General features: G+C 54.5%; 1 protein-coding gene and 1 long non-coding RNA gene across 2 annotated transcripts in view; both read right to left on the reverse strand.

Moving 5' to 3' along the window:
* The window catches only part of LOC133116872 (trichohyalin-like), a 30,482-nt gene that overhangs the window by 1,963 nt on the left and 6,744 nt on the right, over positions 1-21,775 (reverse strand). Inside the window, exons 7-39 of the mRNA XM_061226872.1 lie at positions 21,605-21,734; positions 20,991-21,112; positions 19,883-19,964; positions 19,228-19,459; positions 18,689-18,767; positions 18,144-18,360; positions 17,837-17,965; positions 17,301-17,787; positions 16,263-16,916; positions 15,462-15,592; positions 14,870-15,078; positions 14,422-14,497; positions 13,701-13,886; positions 13,188-13,420; positions 12,689-12,802; positions 12,547-12,567; positions 11,363-11,563; positions 10,771-10,914; positions 10,032-10,211; positions 9,633-9,965; positions 9,332-9,535; positions 8,660-8,803; positions 7,921-8,100; positions 7,522-7,854; positions 7,221-7,424; positions 6,809-6,976; positions 6,434-6,506; positions 5,957-6,129; positions 4,982-5,173; positions 4,217-4,291; positions 3,085-3,265; positions 1,338-1,498; positions 18-644 (exon numbers count right to left, since the gene is read on the reverse strand). Of these exons, the coding sequence (XP_061082856.1) occupies positions 18-644; positions 1,338-1,498; positions 3,085-3,265; positions 4,217-4,291; positions 4,982-5,173; positions 5,957-6,129; positions 6,434-6,506; positions 6,809-6,976; positions 7,221-7,424; positions 7,522-7,854; positions 7,921-8,100; positions 8,660-8,803; positions 9,332-9,535; positions 9,633-9,965; positions 10,032-10,211; positions 10,771-10,914; positions 11,363-11,563; positions 12,547-12,567; positions 12,689-12,802; positions 13,188-13,420; positions 13,701-13,886; positions 14,422-14,497; positions 14,870-15,078; positions 15,462-15,592; positions 16,263-16,916; positions 17,301-17,787; positions 17,837-17,965; positions 18,144-18,360; positions 18,689-18,767; positions 19,228-19,459; positions 19,883-19,964; positions 20,991-21,112; positions 21,605-21,734 (6,675 nt within the window). The remainder of the gene's footprint in view (positions 1-17; positions 645-1,337; positions 1,499-3,084; positions 3,266-4,216; positions 4,292-4,981; positions 5,174-5,956; positions 6,130-6,433; positions 6,507-6,808; positions 6,977-7,220; positions 7,425-7,521; positions 7,855-7,920; positions 8,101-8,659; positions 8,804-9,331; positions 9,536-9,632; positions 9,966-10,031; positions 10,212-10,770; positions 10,915-11,362; positions 11,564-12,546; positions 12,568-12,688; positions 12,803-13,187; positions 13,421-13,700; positions 13,887-14,421; positions 14,498-14,869; positions 15,079-15,461; positions 15,593-16,262; positions 16,917-17,300; positions 17,788-17,836; positions 17,966-18,143; positions 18,361-18,688; positions 18,768-19,227; positions 19,460-19,882; positions 19,965-20,990; positions 21,113-21,604; positions 21,735-21,775) is intronic.
* On the reverse strand, positions 14,963-16,400 carry LOC133116760 (uncharacterized). The gene is made up of 3 exons (XR_009705903.1): positions 16,263-16,400; positions 15,462-15,592; positions 14,963-15,078 (listed from the first exon to the last, which is right to left on the reverse strand). It is a non-coding gene; the product is annotated as an uncharacterized LOC133116760 (long non-coding RNA).

The raw sequence follows: 21,775 nt of genomic DNA on the forward strand, positions 1-21,775 counted from the left end.
TGTGTGTGTGTGGGTACCTTGCTGTTGAAGGGCTGGTCTGCGATGTCGGCGGTGAGCTGTAGCTCAGTCTCCCCCAGCACCTCCTGCCTCCTCCCTCTCCTGTGCTCCTGTCGCAGGAGGTGCAGCTGTGTCTGCAGCCGGTCGGCTCTCCTCCGCTCCTGCTCCAGCTTCTGGACCAGCAGATGCTCCATGGCCTCCTGCTCCCTCTGCGTCTCCTCCTGGCACCTCCTCTGCACCTCCTGCTCCAGCTGCCGCTGGCTGCGGATGGCCTGCCGGGTCAGGCGTTCTGAGGAGGCCGCCAGCTCCTCACTCCGAGCGCGCTCCTGCTCCAGGTGGACCTGCAGCTCCTCCATGAACCTCCTGTCCTGCGAGGCCGCCTCCTCGTGCCTCGCCTTCTCCTCCTCCAGCTGTCTGAGCACCTCCTTGTACCTCTGCGCCTCCTGATCCAGGCTGCGGGCGTGGAGCTCCCTCTCCTCCTCCAGCTGTCTCTGCGCCTCCCTGGCGTGGAGACTCTCCTGAGCGATCAGGGCGTGGCAGTGGGACTCCTCGCTCCGGAGCCTCCTGCTCTCCTGGCGCTCCTGCTGCACCTCCTCCCTCAGCAGGAGCATCTGAGAGGCCTGCTCCTCCAGAGACAGCTGCAACGCCTGGAGAGGGAGGGAGAGAGAGAGAGGGGGAGAGAGAAGGAGAGAGAGGGAGTGTGGGGGAGAGGGAGGGAGAGAGAGGGGGAGGGGGAGAGAGAGAGGGAGGGAGAAAGGGAGAGAGAGGGGGAGAGAGAGGGAGTGTGGGGGAGAGGGAGGGAGAGAGGGGGGGAGGGGGAGTGTGGGGGAGAGGGAGGGAGAGAGAGAGGGGGAGGGGGAGGGAGAGAGAGAGGGGGAGGGGGAGGGGGAGGGGGAGGGGGAGGGAGAGAGAGAGAGGGGGAGGGGGAAAGAGGGAGTGTGGGGGAGAGGGAGGGAGAGAGAGAGGGGGGGAGGGGGAGAGAGAGAGGGGGAGAGAGGGAGTGTGGGGGAGAGGGAGGGAGAGAGAGGGGGGGAGGGGGAGAGAGAGAGAGGGAGGGAGAGAGGGAGTGTGGGGGAGAGGGAGGGAGAGAGAGAGAGGGGGAAGGGGAAAGAGGGAGTGTGGGGGGGGCTGAGTCAGTGATGGAGCCTCATGGCGACAGGTAACAGGAAGATGTGCTGCTGGTGGCTTTACTGAGCTTCACTGAGCTTTTCTGGGGTATTGGAACAAATAAAATACCCAAAAAGTGCCAACGCTGTCCTCTGAATTGCACCAGGCAAGATCAGTGGAGCACAGAAACGTATTTGAATCAAAAACATATTTGACGGCGGTCTGCGGGGCACCTGGAGCGTCTGCGTGGGCGCATCACATCTGCGCAGGCTGCACACGCACTCAGGCAGCTGGGCGCTGAGCTCCGCCCCTCCCGCTGGCTCCGCCCTCTGCTCGCTGTCCCGAGGCGCTCCTCCCAGCAGCCTCTCTGTCCCACGCCCTTCCAGGGGCTCCTCTGTGCGGATGAACACACACGCCTAACGTTAACCCCACACTCCTGCATCACACACACTCAGGACACTCACACACACATACACACACAGACAGATGTGTGAGGCGTCCTCTACGCACACAGTCATGCACCTTAGCCACTAGGCTACAGGCTGCCCCAGTCATGTACCTTAGCCACTAGGCTACAGGCTGCCCCAGTCATGTACCTTAGCCACTAGGCTACAGGCTGCCCCAGTCATGTACCTTAGCCACTAGGCTACAGGCTGCCCCAGTCATGTACCTTAGCCACTAGGCTACAGGCTGCCCCAGTCATGTACCTTAGCCACTAGGCTACAGGCTGCCCCAGTCATGTACCTTAGCCACTAGGCTGCAGGCTGCCCCAGTCATGTACCTTAGCCACTAGGCTACAGGCTGCCCCAGTCATGTACCTTAGCCACTAGGCTACAGGCCGCCCCAGTCATGTACCTTAGCCACTAGGCTACAGGCTGCCCCAGTCATGTACCTTAGCCACTTGGCTACAGGCTGCCCCAGTCATGTACCTTAGCCACTAGGCTACAGGCTGTCCCAGTAGTGTACCTTAGCCACTAGACTACAGGCTGCCCCAGTCATGTACCTTAGCCACTAGGCTACAGGCTGCCCCAGTCATGCACCTTAGCCACTAAGCTACAGGCTGCCCCAGTCATGTACCTTAGCCACTAGACTACAGGCTGCCCCAGTCATGTACCTTAGCCACTAAGCTACAGGCTGTCCCAGTCATGTACCTTAGCCACTAGACTACAGGCTGCCCCAGTCATGTACCTTAGCCATTAAGCTACAGGCTGCCCCAGTCATGTACCTTAGCCACTAGGCTACTGGCTGCCCCAGTCATGTACCTTAGCCACTAAGCTACAGGCTGCCCCAGTCATGTACCTTAGCCACTAAGCTACAGGCTGCCCCAGTCATGTACCTTAGCCACTAAGCTACTGGCTGCCCCAGTCATGTACCTTAGCCACTAAGCTACAGGCTGCCCCAGTCAGGTACCTTAGGCACTAGACTACAGGCTGCCCCAGTCATGTACCTTAGCCACTAGGCTACAGGCTGCCCCAGTCATGTACCTTAGCCACTAGGCTACAGGCTGCCCCAGTCATGTACCTTAGCCACTAGGCTATAGGCTGCCCCAGTCATGTACCTTAGCCACTAGGCTATAGGCTGCCCCAGTCATGTACCTTAGCCACTAGGCTACAGGCTGCCCCAGTCATGTACCTTAGCCACTAGGCTATAGGCTGCCCCAGTCATGTACCTTAGCCACTAGGCTACAGGCGGCCCCAGTCATGTACCTTAGCCACTAGGCTACAGGCTGCCCCAGTCATGTACCTTAGCCACTAGGCTACAGGCTGCCCCAGTCATGTACCTTAGCCACTAGGCTACAGGCCGCCCCAGTCATGTACCTTAGCCACTAGGCTACAGGCCGCCCCAGTCATGTACCTTAGCCACTGGAGCTGAAAACATGAGAATGCAGCTCACTCAGCCCCACCAGGTGCAGCGCACCTTCATTACTCGCCCAGGACACACCTGTTGCCCAGGTGTGCGGAGAGCGGCAGGTGAGCTCACCGTGCCAGGATTGGCTGGCCTCCTCGTGGAAGGCGCTGAGGGAGGTCTGCAGGAGGCGCAGCTGCTCCTGGGTGCGCAGGGAGGAGGTGCTCAGCAGGGAGCGCAGGTTCTGCACCTCCTCAAACAGGGAGAGCCGTTCTGCACAGAAGAGCTGCTCCAGGTGCTGCCTCCGCTGCTCCTCCTGGAGAGGAGAAACAGGTAAACACATCATACACACACACACACACAGACACACACACATACAGACACACAGACACACACTCACCACACACCATACACACACACACACACCACACACACACACACACACACAGACACACACACACACACTCAACACACACCATACACACACACACACACACACACACACACAGACACACACACATACAGACACACAGACACACACTCACCACACACCATACACACACACACACACACCACACACACACACACACACACAGACACACACTCAACACACACCATACACACACACACACACACACACATACACACACACACACACACACACACACACATACACACACACTCACACAGACACACCACACACACACACAGACACACCACACACACACACACTCACCACACACCATACACACACACACACACACACACACACCACACACCATACACACACACACATACACCACACACACACTCACACACACACAATACACACACACACCACACACACACAATACACACACACACACACACACCATACACACACACACACATACATACACACACACACCATACACACACACACACACACACACAACATACGCACGCGAAAGATACGCACGCACACCGTACACACACAGACACATACACACACACACACACCATACACCATACACAGACACACACACACACACACACACCCACACACCTGGGAGTCAGGTGTGGAGACGGTCTGGCCAATTAGTAGCACTAATTGCCAGGGAGAAAAGAAAACCAGGGCTGGATTTGGATCCGAGGATCCCTGCTCTAAAGCTTAGTAAAGTCAGTATTTTAGCAGGTTTGAGATTGTGTCTGTGATTGTGTTTGAGATCGTGTTTGAGATTGTGTTTGTGATTGTGCTTGTGATTGTGTTTGTGATTGTGCTCCATACCTGCTGCCTGAGGAGCTTCTTCAGCTGTTCTGTGAGCAGAGCCAGGTTCTGGGGTCCAGCGCAGCTCAGTACCGCCTGCAGCTCCAAACACAACGCAGCTCTCTCACTGCGCAACACACTGCGCAGATCTGTGTCCTGAGCTCTCTCACTGCGGAGCTCTGTGTCCTGATCACTCTCACTGCGCAGATCTGTGTCCAGAGCACTCTCACTGCGCAGATCTGTGTCCTGAGCGCTCTCACTGCTGAGCTCTGTGTCCTGAGCTCTCTGACTGCGCAGATCTGTGTCCAGAGCTCTCTCACTGCGCAGATCTGTGTCCTGAGCTCTCTCACTGCGCAGATCTGTGTCCTGAGCGCTCTCACTGCGCAGATCTGTGTCCTGAGCGCTCTCACTGCTGAGCTCTGTGTCCTGAGCTCTCTGACTGCGCAGATCTGTGTCCAGAGCTCTCTCACTGCGCAGATCTGTGTCCTGAGCTTGCTCTGCACCCCCACTGTTCAGCTGCGCAAACACAATGAGCAGTTCAGTCTCTTGCACATTATTTCTTGCTTCACATTGACTGCCACTTTCAGGGTGATATATCAATCATCATACACACATACACACAAAAACACATAGTATATCAATATATATATATCAGTAGACAACAGTTGAAACAGTGTCGAGTGGAAGGAGGTTCTCAGCCCTTTTCAAAAGGCTGTCTGAGACCAGGCACCAGTCTTGTTGCCATTCTGTGTACCTGGGTGTACATGCATGTGTGTAGGCACAGACCTGGCGCTCTCTGGCGGCCATCTTGCACAGGAGCTCCCTGAGAGAGAGGACCGTCTGCTGCAGAGCCCGCCTCTCCGCCTGCCAGCCGGGGGGCGGGGCCTGGGGGGTCGCCATGGAGACAGGGACAGGGCGCTCTGACTCGGACAAGGACAAGACCATGTGGCCCTCCCTGTACACCCTCCTCAGCAAGTCCTGGAATACACACACACATAAACATGCACGCACATACACACACATGCACATACACACGCACGCCCGCACACACACACATACACACACGCACACACACACATACACACACACACGCACATACACACGCACGCACGCACGCACATACACACGCACATACACACACATGCACATACACACACATTTTATCACAAGTGGGTATGTGAGTGTGTGTGTGTGACTGTGTGAGAGTGTGTGTGTGTGAGAGAGTGAGTGTGTGTGAGTGTGTGTGAGAGTGTGTGTGTGTGTGTGTGAGAGTGAGAGTGTGTGTGTGTGTGAGACAGTGTGTGTGAGTGTGTGTGTGAGAAAGTGTGTGTGTGTGTGTGTGAGAGAGTGTGTGTGTGTGTGAGTGTGTGTGTGAGAGTGTGTGTGAGTGTGTGTGTGAGTGTGTGTGTGTGTGAGAGGGTGTGTGTGTGAGTGTGTGTGTGTGAGTGTGTGTGTGTGAGAGAGTGTATGTGTGAGAGAGTGTGTGTGTGAGTGTGAGAGTGTGTGTGAGAGAGTGAGAGAATGTGTGAGTGTGTGTGTGAGTGTGTGTGTGTGTGTGTGTGTGTGTGAGTGTGTGTGTGTGTGTGTGAGAGTGTGTGTGAGTGTGTGTGTGTGTGTGAGAGAGTGTGTGTGTGTGTGAGAGTGTGTGTGTGTGTGAGAGTGTGTGTGAGTGTGTGAGAGTGTGTGTGTGAGTGTGTGTGTGTGTGTGTGTGTGTGTGTGTGTGAGAGTGTGTGAGTGTGTGTGAGTGTGTGTCCTCGTACCTGCAGCTCAGTAGAGAGCAGCTCCTCCTCCTGGCCCATGCTCTCTGTGGCGCTGTTGGTGGGGTCCTCCACAGCCATGTCCCGCGTGTGCAGGTACCACAGGAAGCTGCCACTCAGGCCCTGCTCATTACCCATCGGCCCCTGCAGCGTGGTGTCCAGATCCAAGCTGAAGCCTGCAGGCGCAACATACACTTTACCCGAACATTTACCCAACACTTTACCCTCACATTACAGTTATTACATATGCACACATTTATTTCACTGCCACATTAACGTTACCCTCACATTACACGTGAATACTGAATGTAATTCAGGTAAAGTAACTTTAGTAACTTGCTCAATCGCAGCATACGACAGCAGTGTCCTGAGTCGAACCTGCAACCTTCACAGTCGCAGCCCACGACCTCATATAACCTCATATCAGATTAAGTAGCTTTTATCTTTGACTCACAGCTGTGATTTGAAGAGGATATTTACCCTCGCTGTGGGTGTCTCCCTCGCTGGGCCAGTCCTCCAGGGTGGTGAAGTACCGATCGTCCAGCGTCTGCACCTGCGAACGATCATCCTCACCGTCACACACACGCCGACAGGGAAGGATTGTGGGTGATCTCTGCCAATGGGACGTCTGACGCCCATGGCACTCTCCTTCCCAGTGACGGCTGGAAGGCAGCAGGTTCAGCTCAGCCAACCACAGATGATGTGTACATACTTCTTCACAGGCAGTTAAATCTGTCTGTTTCTGAGCCGGTTTGCTAATCCGTCACTATGAAGTTTTCAGGTTCTCAAAGCTGCGGCCTGCTGACCTCCAGGCTTCACTGAGGGAAGGAGAGTCCCCCTCTGGCCCTCTCTGACCTGCTCGGAGTGCGGGGAGTCCAGGGTGGAGGTGGAGGGTGTGAAGGGGGTGCTCCAGGCCTCAGGGGGGTGGGAGGGGTCCTGGGACAGGGGGCTGCAGGGGTCTGAGCGCTGGGGGGAGTGGAGCTCGGAGGGGGGGCCCTCGCTGGCAAGAGCTCTGTCCTCCGTCTGAAGATGAGGATGATGAAGGCACACATTCAGATAATCACAGTGTTAACTCAAAGCTGTGAGCTTAAACCATTCAATCTAAACGAAAAAGCTAATTTAAAAACTGCACTTTCTAAGAGACACAAGCTTCTCAAAAACCATCGGATCTGTTAACCATAAGGACAGGAATGAGCATTTCTTAAATATGTACAAACAGGTGTGAACCCTGGAAAGCCTCTTGAGCTGTGAGGCGTAAAAACTGCACCTGGGTTTGTGCTGTCAGATCCTCCCGCACAGCGACACACTGCTCCTTTAAGGAGGCGTGCTCCGCCCACAATACAACATGCTCCGCCTCCAGGCCCTCCTGGCCCGCCTCCAGGGCTTCAGGCCCCTCCCTCCCCAGGGACAGCTGTGCCTGGTTGTCCCGCAGAGCTCCCTCTGCCTTGGCCAGTGTCTCCTCAGCAAAGATCTGACGGGACACGACACACCGTCAGAAACATCCATCAAGACCTTCCGCCACACACAAGCATGAATAATGAGTTTCCGCATGGGGAACGAGCCCTCACCAGCACCGCCCTGTGTTCCTCCAGCTGGGAGTTCAGCCGCCGGATGAGGGCTCTCTGTGATGTCATTTCCTGTCTGAGTCTTCCTACTTCCTCCTGGAGCGGGCTCTTGCCCAGCCCTGTCTCCAGGGTGTGCGTTTGGGCCCGGTCCTGCTCCTGAGATCCAGACGGGCCCCGGTCCTGTTCCCCAGCGTCCTCCCGCCCCTCACCCGCCAATCTCACCGGAGGCTCCGCCCCCCGGCCATTTACAAGCTCCGCCTCTCTCTGACGCAGGGCTCCGCCCCTCTGCTCGCCCCCCTCCCGCGTCTCCTCCCAGGGGGCGCGGCTCAGCTCCAGCTGCAGGCCCCGGAGGGGGGCGTGGCCGGGGGCGGGGCCGCGCGCGTGGGGGGCGGGGCCCATGGCCTGCAGCTCCTCCTGCAGCCTGAGGATGACCTCCTGCAGCCGCTCCTCCTCGACCTCCCAGCCCTGCTGCAGCCGCGCCCTGTCGCCGAGGAGGTGCTGCACCTGGGAGCGCAGCTGCTGCACCTCCTCCCGCACCTCCTCTTGCACCCGCACCTCCTCCTGCAGCTCCTCCTCTGTCGCCTGCACACGCCCAGGGAGAGAGCAGGAGCCGCAGTGGTGAGCCCGAAGCGCTCAGATCGACACGGGCACCACGTTTAACCAGCAGCCTCGGAACAATAATCTCCACAAGTTTCCTTAAAGGAGACTTTGGGAAGATTTAATTGTTAATCCCCTTTCATGAATCTAAAACCTGAAAGTGAAATCCACATTCACATAAGCCCAAAAAGCTCAGGTGCTCATGGACACTGGCTGCCTATAACAATGATCTGTACAAGCTTTTACCAGGAAGATATAGAGGCTGTGGAAAAGGTTCATCCTCCTAAAGGAATACTGTGATTCACAAAATAATCAATCATCCCATTCAAGAGCTGGCCGCACCTCTTGTCTCCCTCTGATTAACAAAGGCTGAGAATAGTTTTTAAAAATTTGTCCTGCATTTTATGCTTATTTCATGTGAAGCACTTTCAAATGTGGCTTATGCATTAATTGCGCTTTTCAAATAAAGTTTGATTAATTGAATCTGGGAGGCAATCGCCGAGTTGTGATTGGTCGATTTCCGCAATAAGGGATCCACCTCTACCTGCTCCATCTCCATCACCACCTCCGCCTGTAAGGACCCCAGCTGCTGACTCAGGGAGGGGTCCGTTTCCCCCCCGGGGGGCCAGGCCTCGTCAGGGCTGCCCTGCAGGCTGTCGGTCCGCAGGCAGCCGGGGCAGAGCTGACGCTGGAGGGAGGCCATGACAAACATCTGCGCTCAGGGCTAAAATGACGGCAGTTTAACGGGCTTCACCCCGGTGAATTGGGTAACCATGCATTTGCTAAACATTGTCATCATATAATCAGCACACCCATCACCAAACCTTCACATAAGCTCGGTGCATTCGTTTTTTTCTTACACTTTTCCACTATTTTTGAATTATGCCATTATCTGCAAATGAAACGGTTAAAAAGTACTCATGCATTACTACATGTGTGGACAACAGTAAGTGCCATTTCTATGTGAAACAGCAGATGGCAGCAGGTCCAAACTAAAGCTCAGGTGCTCATGGACACTGTGCCCCTTTACCGGCTGCCTATAACAATGATCTGCACAAGCTTTTACCAGGAAGATATAGAGGCTGCGGAAAAGGTTCAACGACCAAAAACCATCGGATCTGTTAACCATAAGGACAGGAATGAGCATTTCTTAAATATGTACAAACAGGTGTGAACCCTGGAAAGCCTCTTGAGCTGTGAGGCGTAAAAACTGCACCTGGGTTTGTGCTGTCAGATCCTCCCGCACAGCGACACACTGCTCCTTTAAGGAGGCGTGCTCCGCCCACAATACAACATGCTCCGCCTCCAGGCCCTCCTGGCCCGCCTCCAGGGCTTCAGGCCCCTCCCTCCCCAGGGACAGCTGTGCCTGGTTGTCCCGCAGAGCTCCCTCTGCCTTGGCCAGTGTCTCCTCAGCAAAGATCTGACGGGACACGACACACCGTCAGAAACATCCATCAAGACCTTCCGCCACACACAAGCATGAATAATGAGTTTCCGCATGGGGAACGAGCCCTCACCAGCACCGCCCTGTGTTCCTCCAGCTGGGAGTTCAGCCGCCGGATGAGGGCTCTCTGTGATGTCATTTCCTGTCTGAGTCTTCCTACTTCCTCCTGGAGCGGGCTCTTGCCCAGCCCTGTCTCCAGGGTGTGCGTTTGGGCCCGGTCCTGCTCCTGAGATCCAGACGGGCCCCGGTCCTGTTCCCCAGCGTCCTCCCGCCCCTCACCCGCCAATCTCACCGGAGGCTCCGCCCCCCGGCCATTTACAAGCTCCGCCTCTCTCTGACGCAGGGCTCCGCCCCTCTGCTCGCCCCCCTCCCGCGTCTCCTCCCAGGGGGCGCGGCTCAGCTCCAGCTGCAGGCCCCGGAGGGGGGCGTGGCCGGGGGCGGGGCCGCGCGCGTGGGGGGCGGGGCCCATGGCCTGCAGCTCCTCCTGCAGCCTGAGGATGACCTCCTGCAGCCGCTCCTCCTCGACCTCCCAGCCCTGCTGCAGCCGCGCCCTGTCGCCGAGGAGGTGCTGCACCTGGGAGCGCAGCTGCTGCACCTCCTCCCGCACCTCCTCTTGCACCCGCACCTCCTCCTGCAGCTCCTCCTCTGTCGCCTGCACACGCCCAGGGAGAGAGCAGGAGCCGCAGTGGTGAGCCCGAAGCGCTCAGATCGACACGGGCACCACGTTTAACCAGCAGCCTCGGAACAATAATCTCCACAAGTTTCCTTAAAGGAGACTTTGGGAAGATTTAATTGTTAATCCCCTTTCATGAATCTAAAACCTGAAAGTGAAATCCACATTCACATAAGCCCAAAAAGCTCAGGTGCTCATGGACACTGGCTGCCTATAACAATGATCTGTACAAGCTTTTACCAGGAAGATATAGAGGCTGTGGAAAAGGTTCATCCTCCTAAAGGAATACTGTGATTCACAAAATAATCAATCATCCCATTCAAGAGCTGGCCGCACCTCTTGTCTCCCTCTGATTAACAAAGGCTGAGAATAGTTTTTAAAAATTTGTCCTGCATTTTATGCTTATTTCATGTGAAGCACTTTCAAATGTGGCTTATGCATTAATTGCGCTTTTCAAATAAAGTTTGATTAATTGAATCTGGGAGGCAATCGCCGAGTTGTGATTGGTCGATTTCCGCAATAAGGGATCCACCTCTACCTGCTCCATCTCCATCACCACCTCCGCCTGTAAGGACCCCAGCTGCTGACTCAGGGAGGGGTCCGTTTCCCCCCCGGGGGGCCAGGCCTCGTCAGGGCTGCCCTGCAGGCTGTCGGTCCGCAGGCAGCCGGGGCAGAGCTGACGCTGGAGGGAGGCCATGACAAACATCTGCGCTCAGGGCTAAAATGACGGCAGTTTAACGGGCTTCACCCCGGTGAATTGGGTAACCATGCATTTGCTAAACATTGTCATCATATAATCAGCACACCCATCACCAAACCTTCACATAAGCTCGGTGCATTCGTTTTTTTCTTACACTTTTCCACTATTTTTGAATTATGCCATTATCTGCAAATGAAACGGTTAAAAAGTACTCATGCATTACTACATGTGTGGACAACAGTAAGTGCCATTTCTATGTGAAACAGCAGATGGCAGCAGGTCCAAACTAAAGCTCAGGTGCTCATGGACACTGTGCCCCTTTACCGGCTGCCTATAACAATGATCTGCACAAGCTTTTACCAGGAAGATATAGAGGCTGCGGAAAAGGTTCAACGAAGGGCAACTAAATTGGTTCCTGGGGGAGCCCTACCAGCGGTGCACCCTGCTGCTCCAGGGCCTGGCTGGGCTGGGCTGTGCTGAGCAGGGCCTGCTCCAGCTCACGGATACGAGCCGCCATTGTGTGGATCTGCTCGTCCTGCTCCGACACGTCTCCGCGGTATTTCTCCTTGGTCAGAAGCAGCCGGGCGTGGTCCTCCACCTTCTCCCTGAGGGCCTTCTGCAGGGCCTCCACCTGCGGTAAGAGGGGGAGCGTTAGGACCCCACACACCCCGAGACCAGAGGATCAGCTCTTCTTCAGCCGCGGATCTGCAGAGGATCTTGCATGCAAACAAGCATCGAGAGCATCTGGACAGGGATGGGCAAGGCGGGCCGTATCTGCTTCTGGATTTCAGACCAACTTCTTGCTCTTAATTATTTAATTAGCCCAGTCATTGACATGATCTGTCATTTTTTGGTCACATTCTGTGATATAAACAGCAGCTGATAAATGTTCTTGTCTTGCAGCATTTTATTGCGGTCTAATTTACAAGTGAATTGGATCCTGGTGTATATGGCTAATTAGCTGATTGAGCCAGCAAAATCCTGCATACACACCGGCCCTCCACGACTGGAGTTGCCCATCCCTGTTCGAAGGCATAAAACTCTCTCTAATTCCAGCCTAACTTAAACACATGCATTCCACAACCGCCGGTAAACGTAGCCTGCCTGCAGAAATGGGAGAACTCAATGAGCTCCAGAGTTGGACTCCATTCCTGCTTCCCGTCCAGAAGCGATGCAGGAGGTCGCTTCAAAGCCACAGAGTGTTTGGGTAAAAGCATGATTGACACCATTCATGAATCAGAAAGATGGGGATGAACTGCACACAGCACATAGCAGGCATGCTGAAGCATCAGATTCCACAACTAATTCAGCCGACATCTTCCTGCCCCTTTAAATGAACTCAGTCACTGGCTTAATCATCTCTTTAGCTCCTGGAGTGTGGAAAATACAATGCAGCTGTGATTCCAAATGGGAAAATAATTGGCTTTTATTCAAAAGGATTCTTTTGGGGGGGAATGATTGGACCCAAAGCAAATGTACTTTGTAAATCTACAGGACCAGCGCTGAAGTTCATTTAAAGCACAAAAAAAGGGTTTCTGGCAGCAGATGAGAATCTTAACGCACTGAGCCAATCATCATGCAACGGAGCTCCTACAGGCTGAGGAGAGTCCATACCTGGAGAACCAGCTCCTCCATCTATAAAATCCACATTACAGAGACAAGGAAAAACCACAGTGAGACAGGCATACGCTTTATAACAGGATTAAACCACAGTGAGACGGGCAACATGTTCAAAGTAAATTCAAAGTAACTGCACCTTGTCCTCCGTGCCTCTGGGGGGGGCTCCTGAGGGGCGTTTCAGCCGCGCCTCCAGGCCCTGGATCTCCTGCTGGAACTCCTCCCTCTCCTGCTCCCTCTCCACACCCTGCTCCTGAGAGAGAGAGAAAGAGAGAGAGGGAGAGGGAGAGGTAGAAAGAGAGGGAGAGAGGGAGAGAAAGAGAGAGAGAGATTCAGATATCGGGGTTACCTCCGCAGCGCCCCTTTTAGGCTGTTTATGATCATTCCTCCCCTGATCTCATAACAGGTTAAAGTTAAAGAAGCTTAGACAGCAGTGGGCAGCGCTTTGGATAAAGGCACTATATAAATGCCAACCATTTAGTGTGTAGTGTAGTGTAATGTTGTGATGCTGTGTAGTGTAATGTAGTGTAGTGTAGTGTAATGTTGTGTAATGTGTAGTGTAGTGTAGTGTAATTAGCAGTGTAAGCAGGGACTCACCTGGATGAGCTGCTCCCAGGCTGGACAGAGCAGGGACTCACCTGGATGAACTGGCGGTGGTGTCGGAGCTGCCTCTCCAGGGCCTGGACCTGCAGGTGGAGGTCCTCCAGCTGGGCCTTGTGCTCCTGCTCCTCCTGCAGCCTGGAGCTGTCCCTCTCCTCCACCTCCTCCTCCATCAGGCGGAGACGGGAGGCCAGCCGGCCCCAGTGCCTCTCCGCCTGCCGCTGCACCTCCCCCTTCTCCCGCAAGAGACGCTGCGCCTCCTCCAACAGCGCTAAAGAGGGGGAGCAGAGCTCAGCACAGGGGCTCTATCCATTCATCCATCTATTCATCCATCTATCTATCCATACATCTATCTATCTATCCATCTATCTATCCATCTATACATCCAACTATCATCCATCTATCTATATATCTATATAACCATCTATCCATTCATCTATTAGATATGATCTATCCATCCATTGCTTATTCTCACCTTCCGCCTTTCCTTTTTCTGTGATCACACATTTTTTCTTTAGACACATCCTCCCCCCGAGGGGCCACATCCTCACCCCGCTCTGTGTCCCCGAGGGGCCCGGCCAGCGCCTCCCTCTGACGGAGGAGCAGGGCTCTCTCCTCCCGCAGGGCCAGCAGCTCCGCCTCCTGCTCCTCCAGCTCCTGCACCAGCTCCTGCACCTCCTTCTGCTGGAGCACCTCCTCCACCGCAGTGTTCACCACTGAGCTGAGCTCAGCCGGCCCTGAGACACACACACACACGCACACACACAAACGCACGCACGCACACACACAAAACACACACACACGCACAAAACACACACGCATGTGCATCCACACACACAGGCACACACACACACATACATACACACACACACACACACACACATACATACACCCAGACACACACAGGCACACACACACAAACATACACACACACCCAGACACACACACACACACACACAAAACACACACACACATGCACACACACAAAACACACGCACACACACACACACAAAACACACACACACGCATGTGCATGCACACACAGACCACACACATGTGCGCGCACACACACATACATAACATTCCATGAAGACACACTCCTGAGTAACACAGGCAAACGTGTCAAAATGAAGGAGCACTCTTCCAGAAACCTTCATCACACCATGTCACGATTACATTTCAGCCATTTTCTCAGGAACTACATCACAGCCTCTGCTGTGTGGATACTCAGATGAGTGACAGTTCGAGCAGCGAATCACAAGCCATAATCACCGTTGAGCAGGTCCAGCTGCTGTAGGGGGCGGCGCTGCCCAGAATCCTCTCTGCTCTGGCTGAGCTGCCACTCCACCTGCCCAAAGAATGGAGCGTTACCCCCCAACAGCCCAGAGACCCCTTCATTACTGCACAGGCAGCTGGCCTGACCCAGCAACGGACCACTGTGCCTCTCTGCCACTGAGATTTCCCCTTCAGAATAACTACAGTCCATCTATGGAGCAGAATCCCCTGACAGGAGATGGGTCCAATGGAGACCATTAGCACATGCAATACCTAGTAGAGCATGCAAAAACACCAATAACACAAGCAGGGATTGGTGCAAAACAAATGCCACAGCATGACCAATCATTGGCCAGGTTTGTGTTTTTGCTCATGCTAAGCGTGAGGACCACAAACACACGCAACACACAGCTCCATGCGTTTCCCATGATCCTCTCTGTCCCACCTGCAGCAGATCCAGCAGCCTGTCCACAGCAGAACGCAAACGGGCCGAGACTCCCAGCACCTGCCCCAGCACCTGCCCCTGCCCCTGCCCCTGCCCCTCCTGCCTCGGCCCGGAGAACAGGCCCTCTGAGAGCCTCTGAGACCGGCTCAGACCACCGTCCGTCAGAACCGACCACGGGGCGGGGTCCGGAAGCACCGCCCTCGCCTCCTCTGCGGGGAAGAAGAGAGTAATGTTTATAAACCCCTCCTCTGGGGGAAAAGGGTAGAAAGTAACGTTTATAAACCCCTCCTCTGGAGGAAAAGGGCAGAGAGTAATGTTTATAAACCCCTCCTCTGGGGGAAAAGGGCAGAGAGTAATGTTTATAAACCCCTCCTCTGGGGGAAAGGGGCAGAGAGTAACATTTATAAACCCCCTGAAGAGCAGGCTTATTGGAATGTTGTTTTCTCAACATTCTAAGTCAGTGTTCTATAACTCCACTGCTTTCAAATGACCAGTGGTGATTGTGACATCAGCATTAGAGTGTTCAGTTAAGAATATTCTAATGGCAGAGTTGTGACCTTGCTCCTTAAAGGGTGACGCTATCGACTCTTACCTCCACAGCTCCCCCTGGGCTCCTCGTGGGTGCATAGCCTCCTCTGGATCTCCTCCTCTGTGGCCACAGTGCTGCTCACCACCTCCCTCAGCACCTCCTGCAGCTGCCCGACGGCCTCCTGAAAGCCCCTCCTGGGATTATGGGAGGACAGAGAACCTCCATTACACACAGAAACCACAGCCCTGACCTGACCTCTCCTTTCTGCCTCACAGACAAATACCATCACTGCTCTGAGCTAACTCACTGAGCTAACTCACTGAGCTAAATCACTGAGCTAACTCTCTGACTCACTGAGTGAAATCACTGAGCTAACTCTCTGACTCACTGAGCTTAATCACTGAGCTAACTCTCTGAGCTAAATCACTGAGCTAACTCACTAACTCTCTGACTCACTGAGCTAACTAACTGACTCACTGAGCTAAATCACTGAGCTAACTCACTGACTCTCTGAGCTAAATCACTGAGCTAACTCTGACTCACTGAGCTAAATCACTGAGCTAACTCACTGACTCTCTGAGCTAAATCACTGAGCTAACTCACTGAGCTAAATCACTGAGCTAACTCACTGACTCACTGAGCTAACTCACTGACTCTCTGAGCTAAACCACTGAGCTAACTCACTGACTCTCTGAGCTAAATCACTGACAAAGCAATGGTGCTCATACAAATCAATGGGTTCTGTGGTTGTTATGGAAACATGCTGTTTTGTGACATTGTTCCATTCTCAAAGAAGCTAATATGGCCCAAATCCCACCCTGCACACCCCACCTCTCTACCAAACTGCCCCCCCCCCCCCCTCACCTCTGTTCAGCTGCTGCTCTCAGATCAGCCTTCAATTTGGAGAACAGGTCTCCCAGCTCCCGAGTGAGCCCTCCAGTGTCCACAAACTGCGTCTCCTGTGGCCCCTCCTCCTGCTCCTTCTCTGGCTCTCCCTCCCGCTCCTCCTGCAGGCGGGACGTCCCGGAGCCCAGCGAGCTCACCTGGCCGGGCCCCGCCGGAGATGCTGTGCTGGGGGGCTCGGCCCCGAGGACCAGGTCCAGCTCCTTCCGGAGCTCGATGCAGAGGAGGCCGAGCTGGGCCTGGTGCTGCGTCCTCAGGCCGTCCAGCTGGGCGGTGTGGCCCCTGAGGGCCAGCAGGGCCCCGTCCCTCTCCCCCCGCGCCGCCTCCACCTCCCGCAGTAGGGCCGTCTCCAGGGAGTCCATGTTGGAAAGCATCCGCGCCTCCAGCTCCTCCCTCTCCCGCTGCAGCTCCGCCTCCTGGGCCCGCAGCTGGGCGTGGCTCCTCTCCAGCAGCTCCGCCTCCTGAGAGTCTAGCTCCGCCCTGTGTTTGGCCTGTAGCTCCGCCCTTAGGGGGTCAAGCCCCGCCCAGCGCTCCTGCAGCAAAGCATTCTGGGATTGCAGCTCCTGAAGAGCCGTCTCCCGTTTCTGCTCCAGCTCCTTCCGCTCCTCCTCAAACCTGCAACAACAAAACCCGTTACACAAACCCGCTACACAAACCTGTTACACAAACTCGCTACACAAACCTGTTACACAAACTCGTTATACAAACCTGTTACACAAACAAACCTGTTACACAAACCCGCTACACAAACCTGTTACACAAACCCGTTACACAAACAAACCCGTCAAACAAACAAACCCGTTAAACAAACCCGTTACACAAACACCAAGAATCATCAATTTCACCATTACAAGAACACAAAGAGCTACTTTCTGAATTCAACATCTCCATTTCATTTTGGCCACCATGTTTGAGGAGTGTTTCTGGATTGCTTTTTTTTTTTCATATTTTCTCATGTAAACATGCTTATGGGTTTGTCGCTGGCCTGCTGGGTCATACCTCCTCTGCGCCTCCTGCAGCTTGGCCTCCCCCTGCTCCAGCAGGAGCGCGTTCAGCTCCTTCACCTCCTCGGCCATCAGCTGTTTGGCCGTGAGGAGCTCCCTCTGAAACTGCGCCTCCATCTTCTGCCTGACGGCGAGGAGACGCGGGTCCTGCTCGCTCCCCGGACTGTCCCGAGGGGAGCGTGGCCTCCTCCGCACCTCCTCCAGCTGCTCCTGCAGCGCCCTGACCTCCTGCCCCAGGGCAGAGAGTTGGGCCTCCGCTTGGCTCCGGAGCTCCTCCTTCACTCTGCCCAGCGCCTCCTCCTGCTCCTGGGAGATCACGTGGCGCACCCTCTCCCCCTCCTGCTCCCTGGCCTTCAGCACCTCCACACGCAACTGCTCCGCAAACTCCTGCTTCAGCTTTCCAAGAAAAAACAGACACACACAACACAACATCTGTCCAGCGCTCCAGACAAGGCGGGTAGCGCGGCCATTTTGTCCATCCACTGAATATGCCGTAGTATGCAAAATGTGTTTAAAATGGCCGCCCGTGACGCACCTTTTCCTGGGTGTTTCTGAGGCGGTCCCCTTGCTGCTGAGCCTCCGCCCTGCTCCTCTCCTGCACCTCCCTCTCCACCTGCCGTGCCGCGTCCTGGGCACTCTGCAACCGCAGCCGTCCGATCTCTGTGTGTGTGTGTGTGTGTGCGTGTGTGTGTGTGTGTGTGTGGTCCGGGAGGGGGTTCACAACACAGGACCGGGGGGAACAGAGACCAGGGGACACAGTGAACTTGGAGCATATGGCACAAACAAAAATACTAGCCCCGCAGTGAGAGAGGTGCAGCCAAGAGCAGTGACCTCTGACCTTTGGCGTGTCTATCGGACAGTCGGGCCCGCTGCTGGTCCAGCTCCTGGGCGTGCCGGCTCTCCAGCTCCTGGGTCTGGGACAGGTAGCGTTCGGCCAGGTGAGTCTTCACCTGCAGGAGCTCCTCACGGTGAGATAGAGCCAGGCTGGCCCTCAGGTGACCCAACTCCTGAGTGTGTCTCTCCTCCAACTGCATCCGCAAGGAGGCCAGCTCCTCCTGAGAGAGAGAGTGGGGGGAGAGGAGGTTGAGAGAGGGGGAGAGGGAGGGAGAGAGGGAGAGAGAGAGAGTGGGGGGAGAGGAGGTGGAGAGAGGGGGAGAGGGAGGGAGATGAGGAAAGAGAGAGAGAGGGGGAGAGAGGAGGTGGGGAGATGGGGAGAGAGAGGGGGAGGGGGAGAGAGGAGGTGGGGGAAATGGAGGGAGTGACAGTGCCAGACGGACATAAAGACAGGAAAAATAAATTAGAGAAAGAGAGAAAATGTTTAAAATCCCTGCTTGGGTCAGGCGGTGAAAAGCTGGTATGGGGTTTAGCAGTTTGTTTCTGTACCTTGTGCTTTTCCAGCTTCAGGTTTATCTCTGCGATCATGTCGGCCTGGTCCTCATCCACACCCCCCTCCCACAGGAAGCTGGAGAGAGCATCCATTCCCGTGTGTGTTAGGCATGAGTTAGGCAACACGTTCATTACAGTTATGTAGCTGACATTACATTACATCACATTACATTACATTTATCCAAAGCGAAGAGAACAGGCCATTCAGCCTATCAATGCTCACATGTCTGTGTGGAACTTCCATTTACGAATTTCCAATTATGCTGCCTCCTTCTGCGAACTGAAATCACCCTGAAGAATCGCCTAGAGCTCACTTTGTTATTCCCTTTAAAGAACTTAAAAATCAAATCACCCCTAAGTCTCCTTTTACAATGCTTAAAGAAATTAATCTCAAGTCTTTCCTTGTAACATTTATGCTTTATACCAGGAATCAATCTGGTTGCCCTTCTTTGAACCTTTTTCTATGTACGGTCCCCAGAACTGCAGTGTCAGTGTAACGCGTGAGTTGGCGGTGCAGGTGTACTGGCACTGCGTACCTGGCGTTCCCCTCCTGGGGGGCGGAGCTTCCCTCGGCGAGCTGCTGCTGGAGCAGACGCACCTCCTCTCTGTGGCTCTCCTCCGCGACGCGCAGCCGCTGCGTGAAGTGCAAGCGCAGTCTCTCGAGCTCCGCCTCCTTCTGCTCCTGGAGCTCCCTCCGCTCGCGGGACAGCTCCCTCTTCATCCTCTCCTCCTCCTCCTCCGCCTGGGCCTGCAGCTGCTCCCTCAGACCTGGGGGTCACACAGGGTCACCGAAAGGTCAGAATGAAGGGTTATAGGCCTCTTTCATAAAGGGAGAGCCCCAAAGTGCTTCAGCCTACAGCCTGCAACCTAGTGGCTAAGGTGCATTACTGAGACCAGGAAGGTTGGAGGTTCAAACCCCAGGGTAGCCACGATAAGGTCAAGGTGCAGCTGTTTGGCCCTTCAGCAAGGCCCTTAACCCCACTTTGTCCAGGGGGGATTGGTAACTGCGTTGTCAAGTGTAAATCGCTTTGGATGAAAAAAGGGTTAAAATAACTGTATGGTAATAAAGAGGAATAGAAGGTGCTCAACATCCAGGACACTAAAGCTGAAAGGACTCCTTAGCTGGACAGACACTGGACACCTTTACCAGCGTCACTGTGGCGGTGAGCGTGCAGTGCGTGGTGACTTTACCCTCCTGCTCGTTCTGCAGACGGCCCACTTCCTGCTCCCAACTCCACTTCAGAGTCACATGGTCTGCCTGCAGTCTCTCCACCTGACACACACACAAGCAGGACGGAGAACGAGATTAAACCTGACACACACACACACAACCAGCACAACAGGACGGAGAAAGAGATTAAAGACAGCAGGACGTGTAGAAAACAAACGAACGCTTGTGGACACTATGACATGACACTACTTTACACTACTTTACACTACTTTACACAGCATACGCTCAAACCAGAGTGATGTACAGCTGTAGAGAATATTACTGTTACTCTTAGGAATACAAAGATACAAGAAAGCGTATCTTATGAACTGGGAGTCATCGGGGCAGCCAGTAGCCTAGTGGCTAAGGTACATGACTGGGGCAGCCTGTAGTCTAGTGGCTAAGGTACATGACTGGGGCAGCCTGTAGTCTAGTGGCTAAGGTACATGACTGGGGCAGCCTGTAGCCTAGTGGCTCAGGTACATGACTGGGGCAGCCTGTAGCCTAGTGGCTAAGGCACATGACTGGGGCAGCCTGTAGCCTAGTGGTTAAGGTACATGACTGGGGCAGCCTGTAGCCTAGTGGCTAAGGTCCATGACTGGGGCAGCCTGTAGCCTAGTGGCTAAGGTACATGACTGGGGCAGCCTGTAGCCTAGTGGCTAAGGTCTATGACTGGGGCAGCCTGTAGCCTAGTGGCTAAGGTCCATGACTGGGGCAGCCTGGAGCCTAGTGGCTAAGGTCCATGACTGGGGCAGCCTGTAGTCTAGTGGCTAAGGTCCATGACTGGGGCAGCCTGTAGCCTAGTGGCTAAGGTACATGACTGGGGCAGCCTGTGGCCTAGTGGCTAAGATACATGACTGGGGCAGCCTGTGGCCTAGTGGCTAAGGTACTTGACTGAGACCTGGAAGGCTGGTGGTTCAAGTCCCAGTGTAGACACAATAAGATCTGCACAGCTGTTGGGCCCTTGAGCAAGGCCCTTAACCCTGCATTGCTCCAGGGGGGGGTTGTCCCCTGCTTAGTCTAATCAACTGTAAGTCGCTTTGGATAAAAGCGTCAGCTAAATAACACATTATTATGGCAGGTTCTCACCTGCTCCTGCAGCTGCTGCTCTCTCTCTGCGCTGGCGCTGAAACGCTCCTCCAGACGTCGAGCCCGGTCCTGCTGCTCCTGCAGTGCCCCCTGGTGGCCAGCCACCAGATCCGCATTCACTCCTGTGGGTCACATTCAGGAGGGTCAAAAACGCCGCTGTGTTTCTGGGCATTTCCGCTGTGTTTCTGGCTGGAGTTATTCAGGTAAAGTTCATGAGTAAAAGAAGTGAAGCGGGTGGTGTGAACAGCTGATGAGGCCTGAGTTCAGACGGTCCTGTTCGCTGTAGGGGTGTAGCGGTACACACCGCACGGTTCGGCCTGCGCTACAAACCACAAACAGCTACAGTCTGGCTTTAACACACCTGGTCCTTTTCTGTGAAGAACTTGTGAAGAATACAGAAGGGACTCTTGGATGACTGTGTTAATGTACCTTACTTTCTCCAGCAATTATGGCCTGTTTGGCACTGTTCATAGCAAATGAAAAGCAGTTATACATTTTATATGTTTCATATACAAATATATATATTTTTTTTACCTGCTGTACCGTATCAAATATAACTGGAGTCCCACACAATATCACAATATCTATATCTGTATTTAATTCCAGTGACTCACTGGCAGCCTCACGCCACTCCGCACGCACACGGCTCAGTTCCTCCTGCAGTCGCTGAAGCTCCTCTTCCCTGGAGGTCTGCACCTCCTGCAGGGCCTGGTCCGACTCCCTCTGCCACTGCGCCCTCAGGGCCTGAAAAAACACCATGCGCCATGTTTCTCACTAGAGCAGGG

Source organism: Conger conger, chromosome 17 (genome assembly GCF_963514075.1).
Source record: "Conger conger chromosome 17, fConCon1.1, whole genome shotgun sequence".
Classification (NCBI taxonomy): domain Eukaryota; kingdom Metazoa; phylum Chordata; class Actinopteri; order Anguilliformes; family Congridae; genus Conger; species Conger conger.